The sequence below is a fragment of the Triticum dicoccoides genome, chromosome 2A, assembly GCF_002162155.2.
Source record: "Triticum dicoccoides isolate Atlit2015 ecotype Zavitan chromosome 2A, WEW_v2.0, whole genome shotgun sequence".
NCBI lineage: Eukaryota > Viridiplantae > Streptophyta > Magnoliopsida > Poales > Poaceae > Triticum > Triticum dicoccoides.
The window spans coordinates 612,290,586-612,302,173 of record NC_041382.1 but is presented as its reverse complement, the minus strand read 5'-3'; the positions used below and the strand labels follow the sequence as shown (position 1 = coordinate 612,302,173).

At 52.5% G+C, this 11,588-nt stretch overlaps 1 protein-coding gene across 2 annotated transcripts; it reads right to left on the bottom strand.

Moving 5' to 3' along the window:
* Window positions 1-1,197: 1,197 nt before the first annotated feature.
* On the bottom strand, window positions 1,198-11,280 carry LOC119355712 (probable inactive dual specificity protein phosphatase-like At4g18593). Of its 2 annotated transcripts, none has more exons than XM_037622568.1 (3): window positions 11,122-11,280; window positions 1,604-2,141; window positions 1,198-1,495 (listed from the first exon to the last, which is right to left on the bottom strand). In XM_037622568.1, the coding sequence occupies exons 2-3, from the start codon at window positions 2,139-2,141 to the stop codon at window positions 1,341-1,343; spliced, it is 693 nt and encodes a 230-aa protein (XP_037478465.1). In that variant the 5' UTR covers window positions 11,122-11,280; the 3' UTR covers window positions 1,198-1,340. The 2 variants fall into 2 exon arrangements, with proteins under 2 accessions (XP_037478465.1, XP_037478466.1); XM_037622569.1 differs by having other exon boundaries at window positions 1,604-2,144; window positions 11,122-11,275.
* Window positions 11,281-11,588: the final 308 nt, after the last annotated feature.

Sequence of the window (11,588 nt, the reverse complement as noted above, 5' to 3'; positions counted from 1 at the left end):
GGGTGGCGCAGCGGCGCGGCCAGGCGGCGGCGCTCGACCCAGATCTGGGCCCTTCGGGCCCCATTTGGGCCTGGGCGGGCCAGCGGCGGGGTGGGGCGGGTCTACGGCGTGACTCCCGGGAGGCGGGGGAGCGGCGATGAACGGAGGGTGTTGGCAGCGTCGACGCCAGCCTGCTGCAGTGTGGCCGGCGGGGCTTAGCGGGCCCGTTTCGGGCCTGGCCATGCCAGGGGTGGCCTGGTATGCCCCGCTGTTGTGTCCGGACGGCTATCGCGACGGTGCCGGAGGCGCGGGCCTCTGGCACGATGGCAGTGGAGGTGGTTCCCTCCCGCTCGGCCTTGGTGCTGCTGCTCCCGTCGCTCGGCTCTTCTCCGGTCTTCTTGGCCTCGTGTTGGTGTTCGCAGTAAGACGGCATGGGCGTCGGCGCAACCGTGACTGCGCATGGTGTTGGGCGGTGGTTTGGCTGGTCGGCTCCGGTTGGACGGTGGGGTTTGGTGTGTGGGAGAAATCCTTGCCGGTTCGTCCGGCTCTGATGCGGTGACACCGGCGGGTGGCACTATTCCTTCTTGGAGGGTGTCGGTAGTAACCATCCCCCACCTCCCTCCGCGTATTGGGGGAAACCCTAGGACTCGTCCAAGGCAGCAGCGTCGTCAGCGTCACATTCCTTCTTGGAGGTGCTGCTTAGTACGCGGTTGATCGAAGCTCCGAGCTATGATGGTGTGTTTCCGGAGGGCGCAGAGGTCCCAGTTCTTCCGCGCTTTGTCGAGTTGCCGTTGTTGGCATTTGTTTCTTCTTCGTTTTCTTTTGGGCTTGATGTGTTGCTCGCCCCAGCATTGCGATGTGTATAATGATGGTTTGCTTTGGAATACAAAACGGGAAAACCTTTTTCGGTACACTTGTTTGAGGGGCTCCGGGTGAAATATTTGGCGCCTCGACCGAGAAAACTATACGTGGGCCATGTTTGGTGCCCTGCTAGAGGCTCTAATTCGGCAATAAGTTGTTTATTTCATGATACTAGGTTGGTAGTACCATAGTTGTTGATAAATTTTCGACAAAATTGGTCAATTTTCGACAAAATTGGTCAAACATTACACCATTTGACTTAAGAGAAAATTTATAAATTTATAGGTCTTCTTTTTTGAGACGAAGGAAGTAAGTACTGGTTAAGAGCCGTTAATCAAAACAGACGCTGGGCAAAGCTGATGTGGTGGACAAGATAAGCGCACTTTATACAGAGAAACAAATCTGACAGTATCAGTTCCTAGTTCCTACATATGCTGCTGCAGTATCACCGCTAACCACTAACTCGCCCAGCAATGGCAAGGCCACTTGGCCGAGTAAAATCACATGTGAGACTCGTCGATCCTGCTCTTGAGCAGCTGGAAAGCCGGGATCACCCACGCTCCGCAGCAGCACTGCATGCCTGCCCAGTCGAACGATCCCAGCCGGGTCTTGCATCCCATGCACCACAGCTTGTTCGAAACGTACCCCTCTTCCACTGCAAACGTCACGGGATAGACCAACACATCAGGTTTTTGCATCAAAAAGATACGCTGGACCGAGAAAGGAGGTAAGAAACAAACAAAGGTAAGGTTGAGGAACTCACCAGCCTGCATCCACTTCATGGGCTCCACGAAGATGCAGGCACTGCATTCAGGCTTCTTCTCATCCGCATCGTTTCTGCGCTTTAAGAAGCCTGCCTCTCCTAGGCCTACCTCGTGCGTGACGACGTACTCTTGTGTTGCTACCATCCTCCGACACTTTTTGCAGCGGTAAATGACACCTGGATTAGCAGCAGCCTGCTGCTCTTCTGGCTTAACATTGGATTCCACAACTGTGCACTGCCTGATAGTTTCTGCAGGTTTTTGATCAGCCTCCGATCTTGCCTCTTGATCAGATTGCTTTTCTTGGTTAATATCAGTTCCCATAGCAGTGTCTAGGCACATTTCAGCAAACTTCTGATGAACCTCCAATCTTGCCTCTGGATCATCTTGCTTTTCTTGAAAAATGCCAGCTTCCACAGCAGCGTCGTCTAGGGACATTTCCGTGAACTTTTGGTTAACCTGTGATCCTAGCATCTCATCAGTTTGCTCTGGTCCTGACTTCTGTTCAACTCCAAATCCTTGTGGCTGATTTGCTTCCATCTGCTTTAAATTACATACTGTTAGCCATGACAAGTTTACATGCAGGCAAGCTACAACCACACAGAACATAAAATAAGCCTACCATGCTGTTGAAAATTAAAGCCTTCACAAATGTGCTGAGAACTAACTGGGTTCAGTTCCCCCTCTAATTTGACAGGCAAGCCATGAAAAGTCGCATATAGCCCTAGTCAGCTTTAACAGGCAAACCATAAGAAGTCGTATATAGTGCTAGTAGACAGACACACACATATAGGCGCCCCCGCAGCTTGCACATAAAACAGACAAAAGCTTCTATACATGCATTTTTTTAATCAACAAATATGATTGCCTAATTCCCTCTTCATCGGAAAAAATGTTGCCCGCACCCACGCCCACGCTCCTGCGACGCGCTACTCCGGCGGCCACAGCCACCGCCGCCGCTGCTGCCCCGCTCCAGATCAGCCCGCAGGCCAGCCCCCCGTCGTCCCCGCTCCTCCCGCCGGGCTTTCCGTGGCCTCTCGTGCGTCGAGGCACTCCTGCCGACCCGTGTCCGCCGCTGCTGGCACCGTGCTTATCAGATCTGGGTTCGCCGCCACGGCGACCCGCTTCCTCTGATTCCTCCTACGTCGCTGACTCCCAGCTGGCGACCTCCGATGCGGAGGGAGGCGAGGTTCTGCAGCGCTCGGTTTGCTTTGCCTTGAATGCTGTCGTGCTGGATTCAACTCCTCCCCTCCCCATTCAAGGCGCGCACAGGCCATGCCTCAAGACTGCTCCTGCAGGCGCCTTCAAGATCTGCCGGCGTCCGGCGCGGACGTCGCGTCGCTCGAGCCCCGAGCCTGCCGCGTCTCCCGGCGTCTACTCCGAGGATGGTTGGCAACCCGTCAAGGCGCCGTACTGGTGGCGTGCGCTGCCCAGCTACCGGCATTCAAAGCAGAGGAGGGTCTCTGCTTCTTATTCCCCTCCAACGGGAAGAAGTTTCGTCCACCACCGCTTCCGCACCTGCCATCGATGCCTCAAGGCCGGCCACTGCAAAATCGACTGCCGAAATCCTTTTAGGTGCCGGACGTGCAAGCAGTGTGGCCACCGCGCCCGTGACTGCAACGCCTCGCCCGTCCCCTCGCCCTCGCTCTCACCAGCTGCGTCGACCGCATCGCCGAGGTCTCCACCGACCTGTGCCGCTCCGCCTCGGTCGCCAGAGTCTTCACCGACCCAAGCCTCGCCGCCCACCGCGATGCCGCTCGTTGGAGACCCATCGTTGCGCCCTGAGGAGGGGCATGTGGTCATCACCTCCACCCAGGCCATGGAAGACAGCGCCGTCAACCTCTCCACCCTGGGTGCGCTGGTGTGGCTTGGAGGGAGTCGACCACGCATCAACGCCGAGGAGGTCAGGAACGCCATCGCCACCAAATTCGTCATCAACCGCAACTTCATCAAGGTGGTGCCGCACTATCCAGAGGATTTCTTCGTCCTCTTCTCCCACCAGCACCACCGCGACCTAGTCACCGCCTCGCCGGGCCGCTTCAGTCACGGCGGGCTGGACTTCCACACCGCCAAATGGAGGCCGGAGGCACACGCTGATCTGGTGGAGGCGTACTACCATGTTCACCTGTGCATTGAAAATCTGCCGCTCAACGCATGGTGCGACGAGGTGGCAACGCAAGTGCTCGGCCCCGACACTTTCCTGCACTACTTCGACATCGCCACAGTCAAGAGAGATGACTCCTCCTCCCTCGACCTCTGGGCATGGTCTGCCAACCCCTCCGCCATCCCCAAGGTTCTCCGGCTGACGGTCACTAACAACCAGCCGGCGGGCTACAGCAACGGCCCAAGCGCTGCTGTTGGCCGGCGTGGGCTCAAGCGGCGCGTCCTGGTTCACCTCAACCTGGTTGAGGATTTCACCCCCGACGCCAATGGCAACATCCCCCGCCGGCCTCGTTCCTCGCATCCGTTCACCTTTCGCTATGGGGTCATCGATGGTGAATCCAGGATGCGGGACAGAATGGAGATAGCTGGGAGACGCCACGACAGCCACGACCGCGACCACGACAGGGATCGCGACCACGACCGCGACAGAAGAGACGACGACCGTGACCGTGGCCGCCATGGGCGCGACGAGCGCCCTTCCTCCTGGCGAGAGCGCTTCTTCCGGAGCAGGTCTCGCGCCCCTGAGCGTCGCGATGACGATGGGCGCCGAGACAGCAGAGAGGACCGCCGGGACGACCGTAGCCGTGACGGGCGACGTCACCGTCACGAGGCCCCCGACGCGCGCTCCATCGACAACAAGCTGGTCCAGCGCCTCTCGGACGGCGCCGTCATCCCAGCCTCTGGTAGACGCGGCCGTCGCCGCCCTGCGGACTGCCCGACACGCCCTGGGCGCTCTGGGGGGGGGGGGGCTGCTAGCCCGGTCAACGAAGACACCCGTGGCCGCTCGCCCCCTTCCTCGCCATGCTCGACCTCCTGTGATGTGATTCAGCTCACCTCTGTGCCAGGCCAGGACTCTTGGCTGCGGTGGATCGCTCCCTGTTTTGGCGCCAAGCAACGACAGGCAGCTGTGTGCCCTGCTCTGGCGACGCCAACACCTCCCCGTACCACGACCCTGGACATCATCGAGATCATCCCGTCCTCTCCTGCAGTGCAAGACAGTGGAGCTGCTGCTCCATCTCCTTCCTCCGAAGCTGAGGCTGAGCCGGTCACCCCGATCTTTGTCCCGGCTGTCAGCCCGGTTGCTGGCAATGCGGGGACACCGCCGTGCTCTCCCCTGTTTGTCGCCTGCCAGCCACCCCTGCTCGCTGCACCAAGCTCGCCCTCCCCAAGGCCAAGACCACCGACAAGGAGAAGGAAGACGCTGGCTGGAGTCGTAGGCTTCAACCTTGCTCGCTCCAGCCCTCGTCTCCAAGCAAAGGGGAGAAAGATGCCGATTGCGAAGATGGCGGAGAAGCTGCTATGCCAGCGCATGGGCGTCGTGGATGAAGGCCAACAAGTCACAGAGGAAGCCATTGACAAATTTGTGGCCATGTTCCAAGGGCAGCTCCCTGACATCACAGTGGCGGCTCTCCGGGCGTTGTTCAACCTCGACTGTGACTTGGCGCAAGCCGTCGAGGATGCCCTGGTGGCTCATGGTGGTGAGGCGGGTCCGGAGCTGCAGGCGGTGATGGGGGACGCGTCCGGCTCGGCGGAGTGATTGGAGCGTTTGCAGCCCCTGTAGAAGAAGTGCTCTAGTTTCCATGATAGTGTCAACCCCTCTTCTTATGTGTGTGTACACCTGTTTGCAATCGTCGACGTCGACGTCTGCTATCTGCTGCCTTGGCGAGGCTTTTGTGCCGATTAGTTTGTCTCGTCTCAGTATGTGTGAGCTGAATGTTGAGTGCCTGTCTCGTCTCAGTATGTGTGAGCTGAATGTTGAGTGCCAGGCTGATGATTGCTTTGTTGTGGCCAACTGCTGCTTCACTTCTGATGTATCCCAAGTTTCCCATGATAAATCAAAATCTTAGTATTCTAAGCTGGAATGTCCAAGGCCTAAATTGTCCTGGCCGTCGATCAACAATCCGAGAAACAATCCTAGCTACTCCATGTCATTTGGTCTGTCTGCAGGAGACCAAGATAGAGCTTGTCGACCCTTTCATCGCTTCATACCTGGGAGGTCAAAGATTAAAGAATTTTGCCCAGCGCCCTGCTAATGGTACACGGGGTGGCATCTTGCTTCTTTGGGATAACGATGTTGTGGACGTGAAGGATGTTTCCATCGGAGTCTTCTTCCTCTCCTGCAACGTCACGATCAAAGAATCCAATACAATCTTTAAGCTAACAACGGTCTATGGACCAACAAGAAGCAACCTGAAGGATGCTTTCTTCCAGGAGTTGGTCGGCGAAAAACCTCCCCATGGCTCAAAGTGGCTTGTCTCTGGTGACTTTAATCAGATATACCGTGCCAGAGACAAGAATAGAGCAAACGTCGACCGGAGCAGACTTGTCCGCTTCCGCAATGCACTGAACACTTGTGAGCTCAAAGAGATTCATTTACAAAACAGAAAATACACTTGGAGTAATGAACGGAGTGACCCCACCTTAAGCAAGCTCGACTCTTTCTTCTGTAATGAAGATTGGGACCTCGATTTTGGCACTCACCTTCTACACGCGCTCTCGTCTTCATTGTCCGATCACTGCCCCCTCCTCGCAAATGACAACGGCCCGAAGAGATCAAAGTCCTTCCGCTTTGAAAACTTTTGGATCAAAATGCCTGGGTTCAAGGAGGTTGTCCAGGAAGCTTGGAATAAGGATAGTAACCACACTGATCCTTACCACATCCTTTTTCACAAGCTAAAAGAAACTAGTCAAAAATTGAGGAGATGGAGCAAGACGATCTTTGCGCATTCTAAGGTGCAAATCCACATGGCTCTGGAAGTCATCCTTCGTCTGGATGTGGCTCAAGAACTCCGGCCCCTTAGCTCTGACGAGCGAGATTTACGGAAACGCCTCAAACGGAAGGTGGTGGCCCTGACCATTATGGAGCGTGCGCGGAAGCGACAAAGCTCGCGAATTACCAACCTCAAAGATGGAGACGCCAACACTCGTTTTTTCCACCTTCGGGTCAATCATAGAAGAAGGAAGAACTTCATCCACCGCCTCAAGCACAACAGTGGATGGGTTACTGCCCATGACCATAAGAAGTCCATCATTCAAGAGCATTTCGCGAAGGTCACAAAACGCGGTCAGCCGCGTCACACCGATTTCAACTGGGCCAACATCCCGGCCCCTGAGTGCGACCTCGCGGACCTTGGCGCGGCCTTCACGGAGGAGGAGGTGAAAAAGGCAATCTTTGATCTTCCCAGCGACAAAGCACCTGGACCCGATGGCTTCTCGGGGGCCTTTTTCAAGGGATGTTGGGAAATCATAAAAGGTGATATCATGCTCGTGGTCAACCACTTCTCCAACCTACGCTCTGAAAATTTGCACTGGCTCAACTCTGCAAACATTGCTCTCGTTCCAAAGAAGGATGGGGCGGAATCAATCACTGACTTTCGCCCCATTAGCCTCATCCATGCTATAGCGAAGATAATTGCCAAGATGATGGCTACCCGGATGACTCCACATATGCACGGCCTTGTCTCAAATGCCCAGAGCGCTTTCATAAAAAAGAGAAGCATCCACGACAACTTCATGTATGTCAGAAATTTGGCGAGAAAATTGCATCGAAAAAACAGCCCGACTCTCCTATTCAAGCTTGATATCAAGAAGGCATTTGACTCTGTGCGTTGGGACTTTCTCATGGATCTTCTCCAACATCTTCGCTTCCCGGTCAGATTTCGGGATTGGGTTGCTGCTTTGTTGTCCACGTCCACCTCGAGAGTGTTGATCAACGGGGTGTTGGGAGACCCTCTGAAGCATGGATGCGGCCTTCGGCAGGGTGACCCGCTGTCTCCCCTTCTTTTCGTCCTCGCCATTGATCCACTCCATCATCTCCTTAGCAAGGCCACTGCCCAAGGGCATCTTCATCCCCTGTATGGTACAACCCCAACCGTTCGAGCTTCGCTTTACGCTGATGATGCTGCCATCTTTGTCAAACCAATTAAGGAGGATATACAATTCTTGGCTGCCACTCTGGTTTCATTTGAAGAGGTGACCGGTCTTGTCACCAACTGTGCTAAAAGTCTTGTTGCCCCTATTCGATGTGATGGTGTAAATCTGGACGACATTCTTCATGCTTTTCCGGCAGTCCGTTCGTCATTTCCGATGCGTTATCTTGGCCTTCCTCTGTCTGTTAAGCGTCTCGAGAGAATCCATTTCCAGCATCTTGAAGATAAGATCGCGGGCAAGCTCCCTTCTTGGCAAGGGAGACATGTGGCTGCTGCAGGCCGAACGGTTCTTGTCAAGGCTGTCCTAACGGCCATCGCAATATATCATCTCACTCCTCTTGACATACCGGTGGAGGTCCTTCAGAAAATTGATAGCATCCGCCGTGCATATCTTTGGGCGGGCACGGACAAGGTTTCTGGAGGGAAATGCAAGGTAAACTGGGACCTCGCTTGCAAACCAAAGAACAAGGGCGGCTTGGGAGTACTTAATCTGAACAAATTTGCTAGGGCCCTGAGACTTCGGTGGTTATGGTTTGAGTGGAAAGATAAGAGCAAGCCATGGATTGGCATGGGGCTGCCATGCACGGATGACGACCGTCATTTCTTTGCGGCGGCCACTACAGTCACTGTTGGAAATGGAAGGACAGCGAGGTTCTGGAACTCATCTTGGCTAGGAGGATTGTGCCCCTGTGACATAGCTTCCGGTCTCTACAACCTCTCTCGCAAGAAAAACTCCTCGGTTCAGCAAGCTATGGCCAGCAATCAATGGATTGCGAATATTGACAGCTCCAATGGCCTCTCCCTTGAACACATCCAACAGTTTGCTAACCTTTGGGACAAACTAGCAACAGTGGCCCTCGATGACGACGTTGAAGACTCAATTATTTGGAAGTTCACCAAAGATGGGAGATATTCTGCATCCTCGGCTTACAAGGCTCAATTTGAAGGCCTCACCACCTCGGACCTTGTCCATTCGGTGTGGACGGTGTGGGCGCCCCCTCGGTGCAAGTTTTTTGCTTGGCTCGTTCTTCAAGATAGGATTTGGACTTCGGACCGCTTGAGCCGCCGTGGTTGTGGGCGCCCTCTTTGCAAGCAAACCCAAGAAACCGCGGCTCATCTGCTTTTCCAGTGCCGCTACACCATGCGCATTTGGAATGACGTCCTCCCATGGCTCGGCATGCATCACATCACCACGTCTACCTGGGTGACAAGGGCTTCGGTCCGAGAATGGTGGAACGCTAACCTGCAGATCCGTCTCAGCTCGCCCAAGGCGCTCGCCTCCCTCATGATGCTCATCTCTTGGGAGGTTTGGTCGGAGCGCAATGCTAGAGTCTTCCGCAACTCAGCGGCCCCTTCCATGACCATCATCAGCAAAATCAAGCAGGAGGTATCGCTTTGGGCTTTGGCTGGAGCGAAGCATTTGGGTGTTGTAATGCCGCGAGAGTAGTCCTTTTATTCACCGCTTTGCGGTTTCTGTCTAAAACTTTCTCCCTTAATCAATGAAATGGCAAGTCTTTTGCCTTGTTTCAAAAAAAATATGATTGCCTAATGTACTTTATGGTGTGTAAATAGATGTCTATATGTATTCAGCTGTTCATCAGTCCCTCTATAGGGATCTCAAAATTGCTAGTAGTGCAAGCAATTCCTAAATTAAAGAACTTAGTTTTAGGATTTGACTGAGAATAATCATTTCATTGTACCTTACCTATTACTCCCTCTGTAAAGAAATATAAGAGCATTTAGAATGCTTTTATATTTCTTTACAGAGGGAGTACATACATTTATGTAGTATCTCTCATAGAACTAGTGGCTACAATTAAGAAATGTGTCCAGAAACACTCTTTCAGCCAACTCCTTTTGAACACAATTCAAGTTCATTGATATGGTTGTGGTGTTTGAATAAAGTTACAGGTATCTCTCAGAAAAGTTCATGGATATGACAATGACAGACACAAGACCTAGTATATTGGCCCTGTTTGGTTCGGCTGTGGATTTCTAAAAGCAGCTGTGAAAAATCTGCTGTGGAAAAACAGCTGTGAAAAATCTGATGTGAAAAGGATGTAGGTCATTTGGCGAACCAGCTGATACAGCTTTTTCAGATTTTGACCCGCAGCGGAATCAGATTTTGGAAAGCACATCCTGGGCTGCTTCCGCTTTTGGTTCAGATTTTGGCAGCAGATTTCTGGAATCGGATTCTGCTGGGTTCGCCCTTTGGTTTAGATTCTGCTGCGCGGCAGCCGAATCCGTCGATAAAAGCTGAACCAAATAGGGCCAATACTAGTAGTGGCAACATATACATGGACTGTAGAGGGCTATCACATATCCCAAACTCAACCCAGTCCTTGCTTGAATCCCCTGTGCCAACTAACAAAAGACAAAACAAATAGCCCCCAATACACACCCACCTGTAACTAATATCCAGAAGGCTCTGAATGGGCAACAACTCTCACATGACCTCTGTCAAGCATTGGGTGGTATCCCTGTAAATCTCTCACCATCAAAAGCATTTAACAATACTGCTAATGCAGGGTGTTTTGGTTTAAAGTGATAATCTGTTCTCCTTTGGCAAGGTATTTTGGTTTAGGAAGCCTTATTTTGGATCATAGTACATACTATCAGGGTAGAGGAATCCACATAGTAACTTCATAATTTGTACCATGTCTAATTAAATAAACATAAGGATGCACCTAAGAGCATGTACAGCACAAGTGATTGGAGAGGTTCTTGTTAAATTATAAACCAATGTTTTCGTGCCACTTAGGATGGCGCTGGTGGTTATTTTGAAGCATGAGTGCCTGGTCAGAACCAATGCTTAAGAGGTAAGTACTCATGTATTTAATTAGGACGAATTTATATATGCTAAATAATCTAAGTACGAACAAAGAGGAGTTTGCATTAGAGTAGATAAACTTTGCACAGATGCTTGATGATGTATGTTCTCTCCCTTTAAGCACTCGCGTCTAAGCACCTTAAACTGTACATGCCCTCATAATATGGGAACCAAACGGCGTTTGTTCTTTAATCCTGCCGGGATAAAAACACATCTAGTATTGCGACAACGTCCCCAGAATCACAGATACAATGCACCAAAGCCATCACACCTAGGCTGCTAAACCTGCAGTCGCAAACTCCCAAACAGATCACACATCAAGAAAAGGTAAATCGACCCAGAATCGTGGATTTCCACCCAACATAGATGGGGGGCAGTTCCAGGTCGGCCATTCTTCCCACCAATCAAACCAAAATCCTCTGTGGGCATTGCGAAATACTAACAAGAAAGGCTGAAAAAACGACCTTAATAGCGAAGCCGTTCGCCGAGACCAGAACCGAAACAGGCCGGCAAAGCTCCCCCAAAACCCTAGGGTTTCGTGGGTTCTGGCAGGAGTCAAGTGAAGGGAGCAAATTAGTGGGATTCTAATCGTGCTCACCTCCGGTGGATGAAGCCGGGTCCAATGGCTCCGCCTGGCGCCCTCGGCTCGTCTCGCCGCCGCGCCGCTGCCGACGAGAGGGATACGGCGCTTCCGGTTAAGTTTTTTTTTTTTTTTGCCCTTCTCTGATCTGATAGAGAGAATCAGAGAACCTTCCAGAGTTCCAGTTGAGGTAGGGTGCGAGAGTGGCCGTATCCGACGCTCATTGCGTCTTATAGTCGATGAATCGCACAGGCGGGCGTGGTCGGGCGGCCCAGTTCGGTGTCTACGTTGTTCGTTACGGGAACGTTCCGGGTTTCCGTGCGGGTTTATCTCATTTCTTTCGTATTTCTGGCTTTCATCCGTCCTTTTGTTTTTCCCTGTAAAATCACGTAGTATATATTTTTAAAAATTCAGTTTTATTCAGAAATTTTTTTATCTTTTCTAAACCTGTGTGCACATTTTCTTAAATTGAATATTTTTCAAAA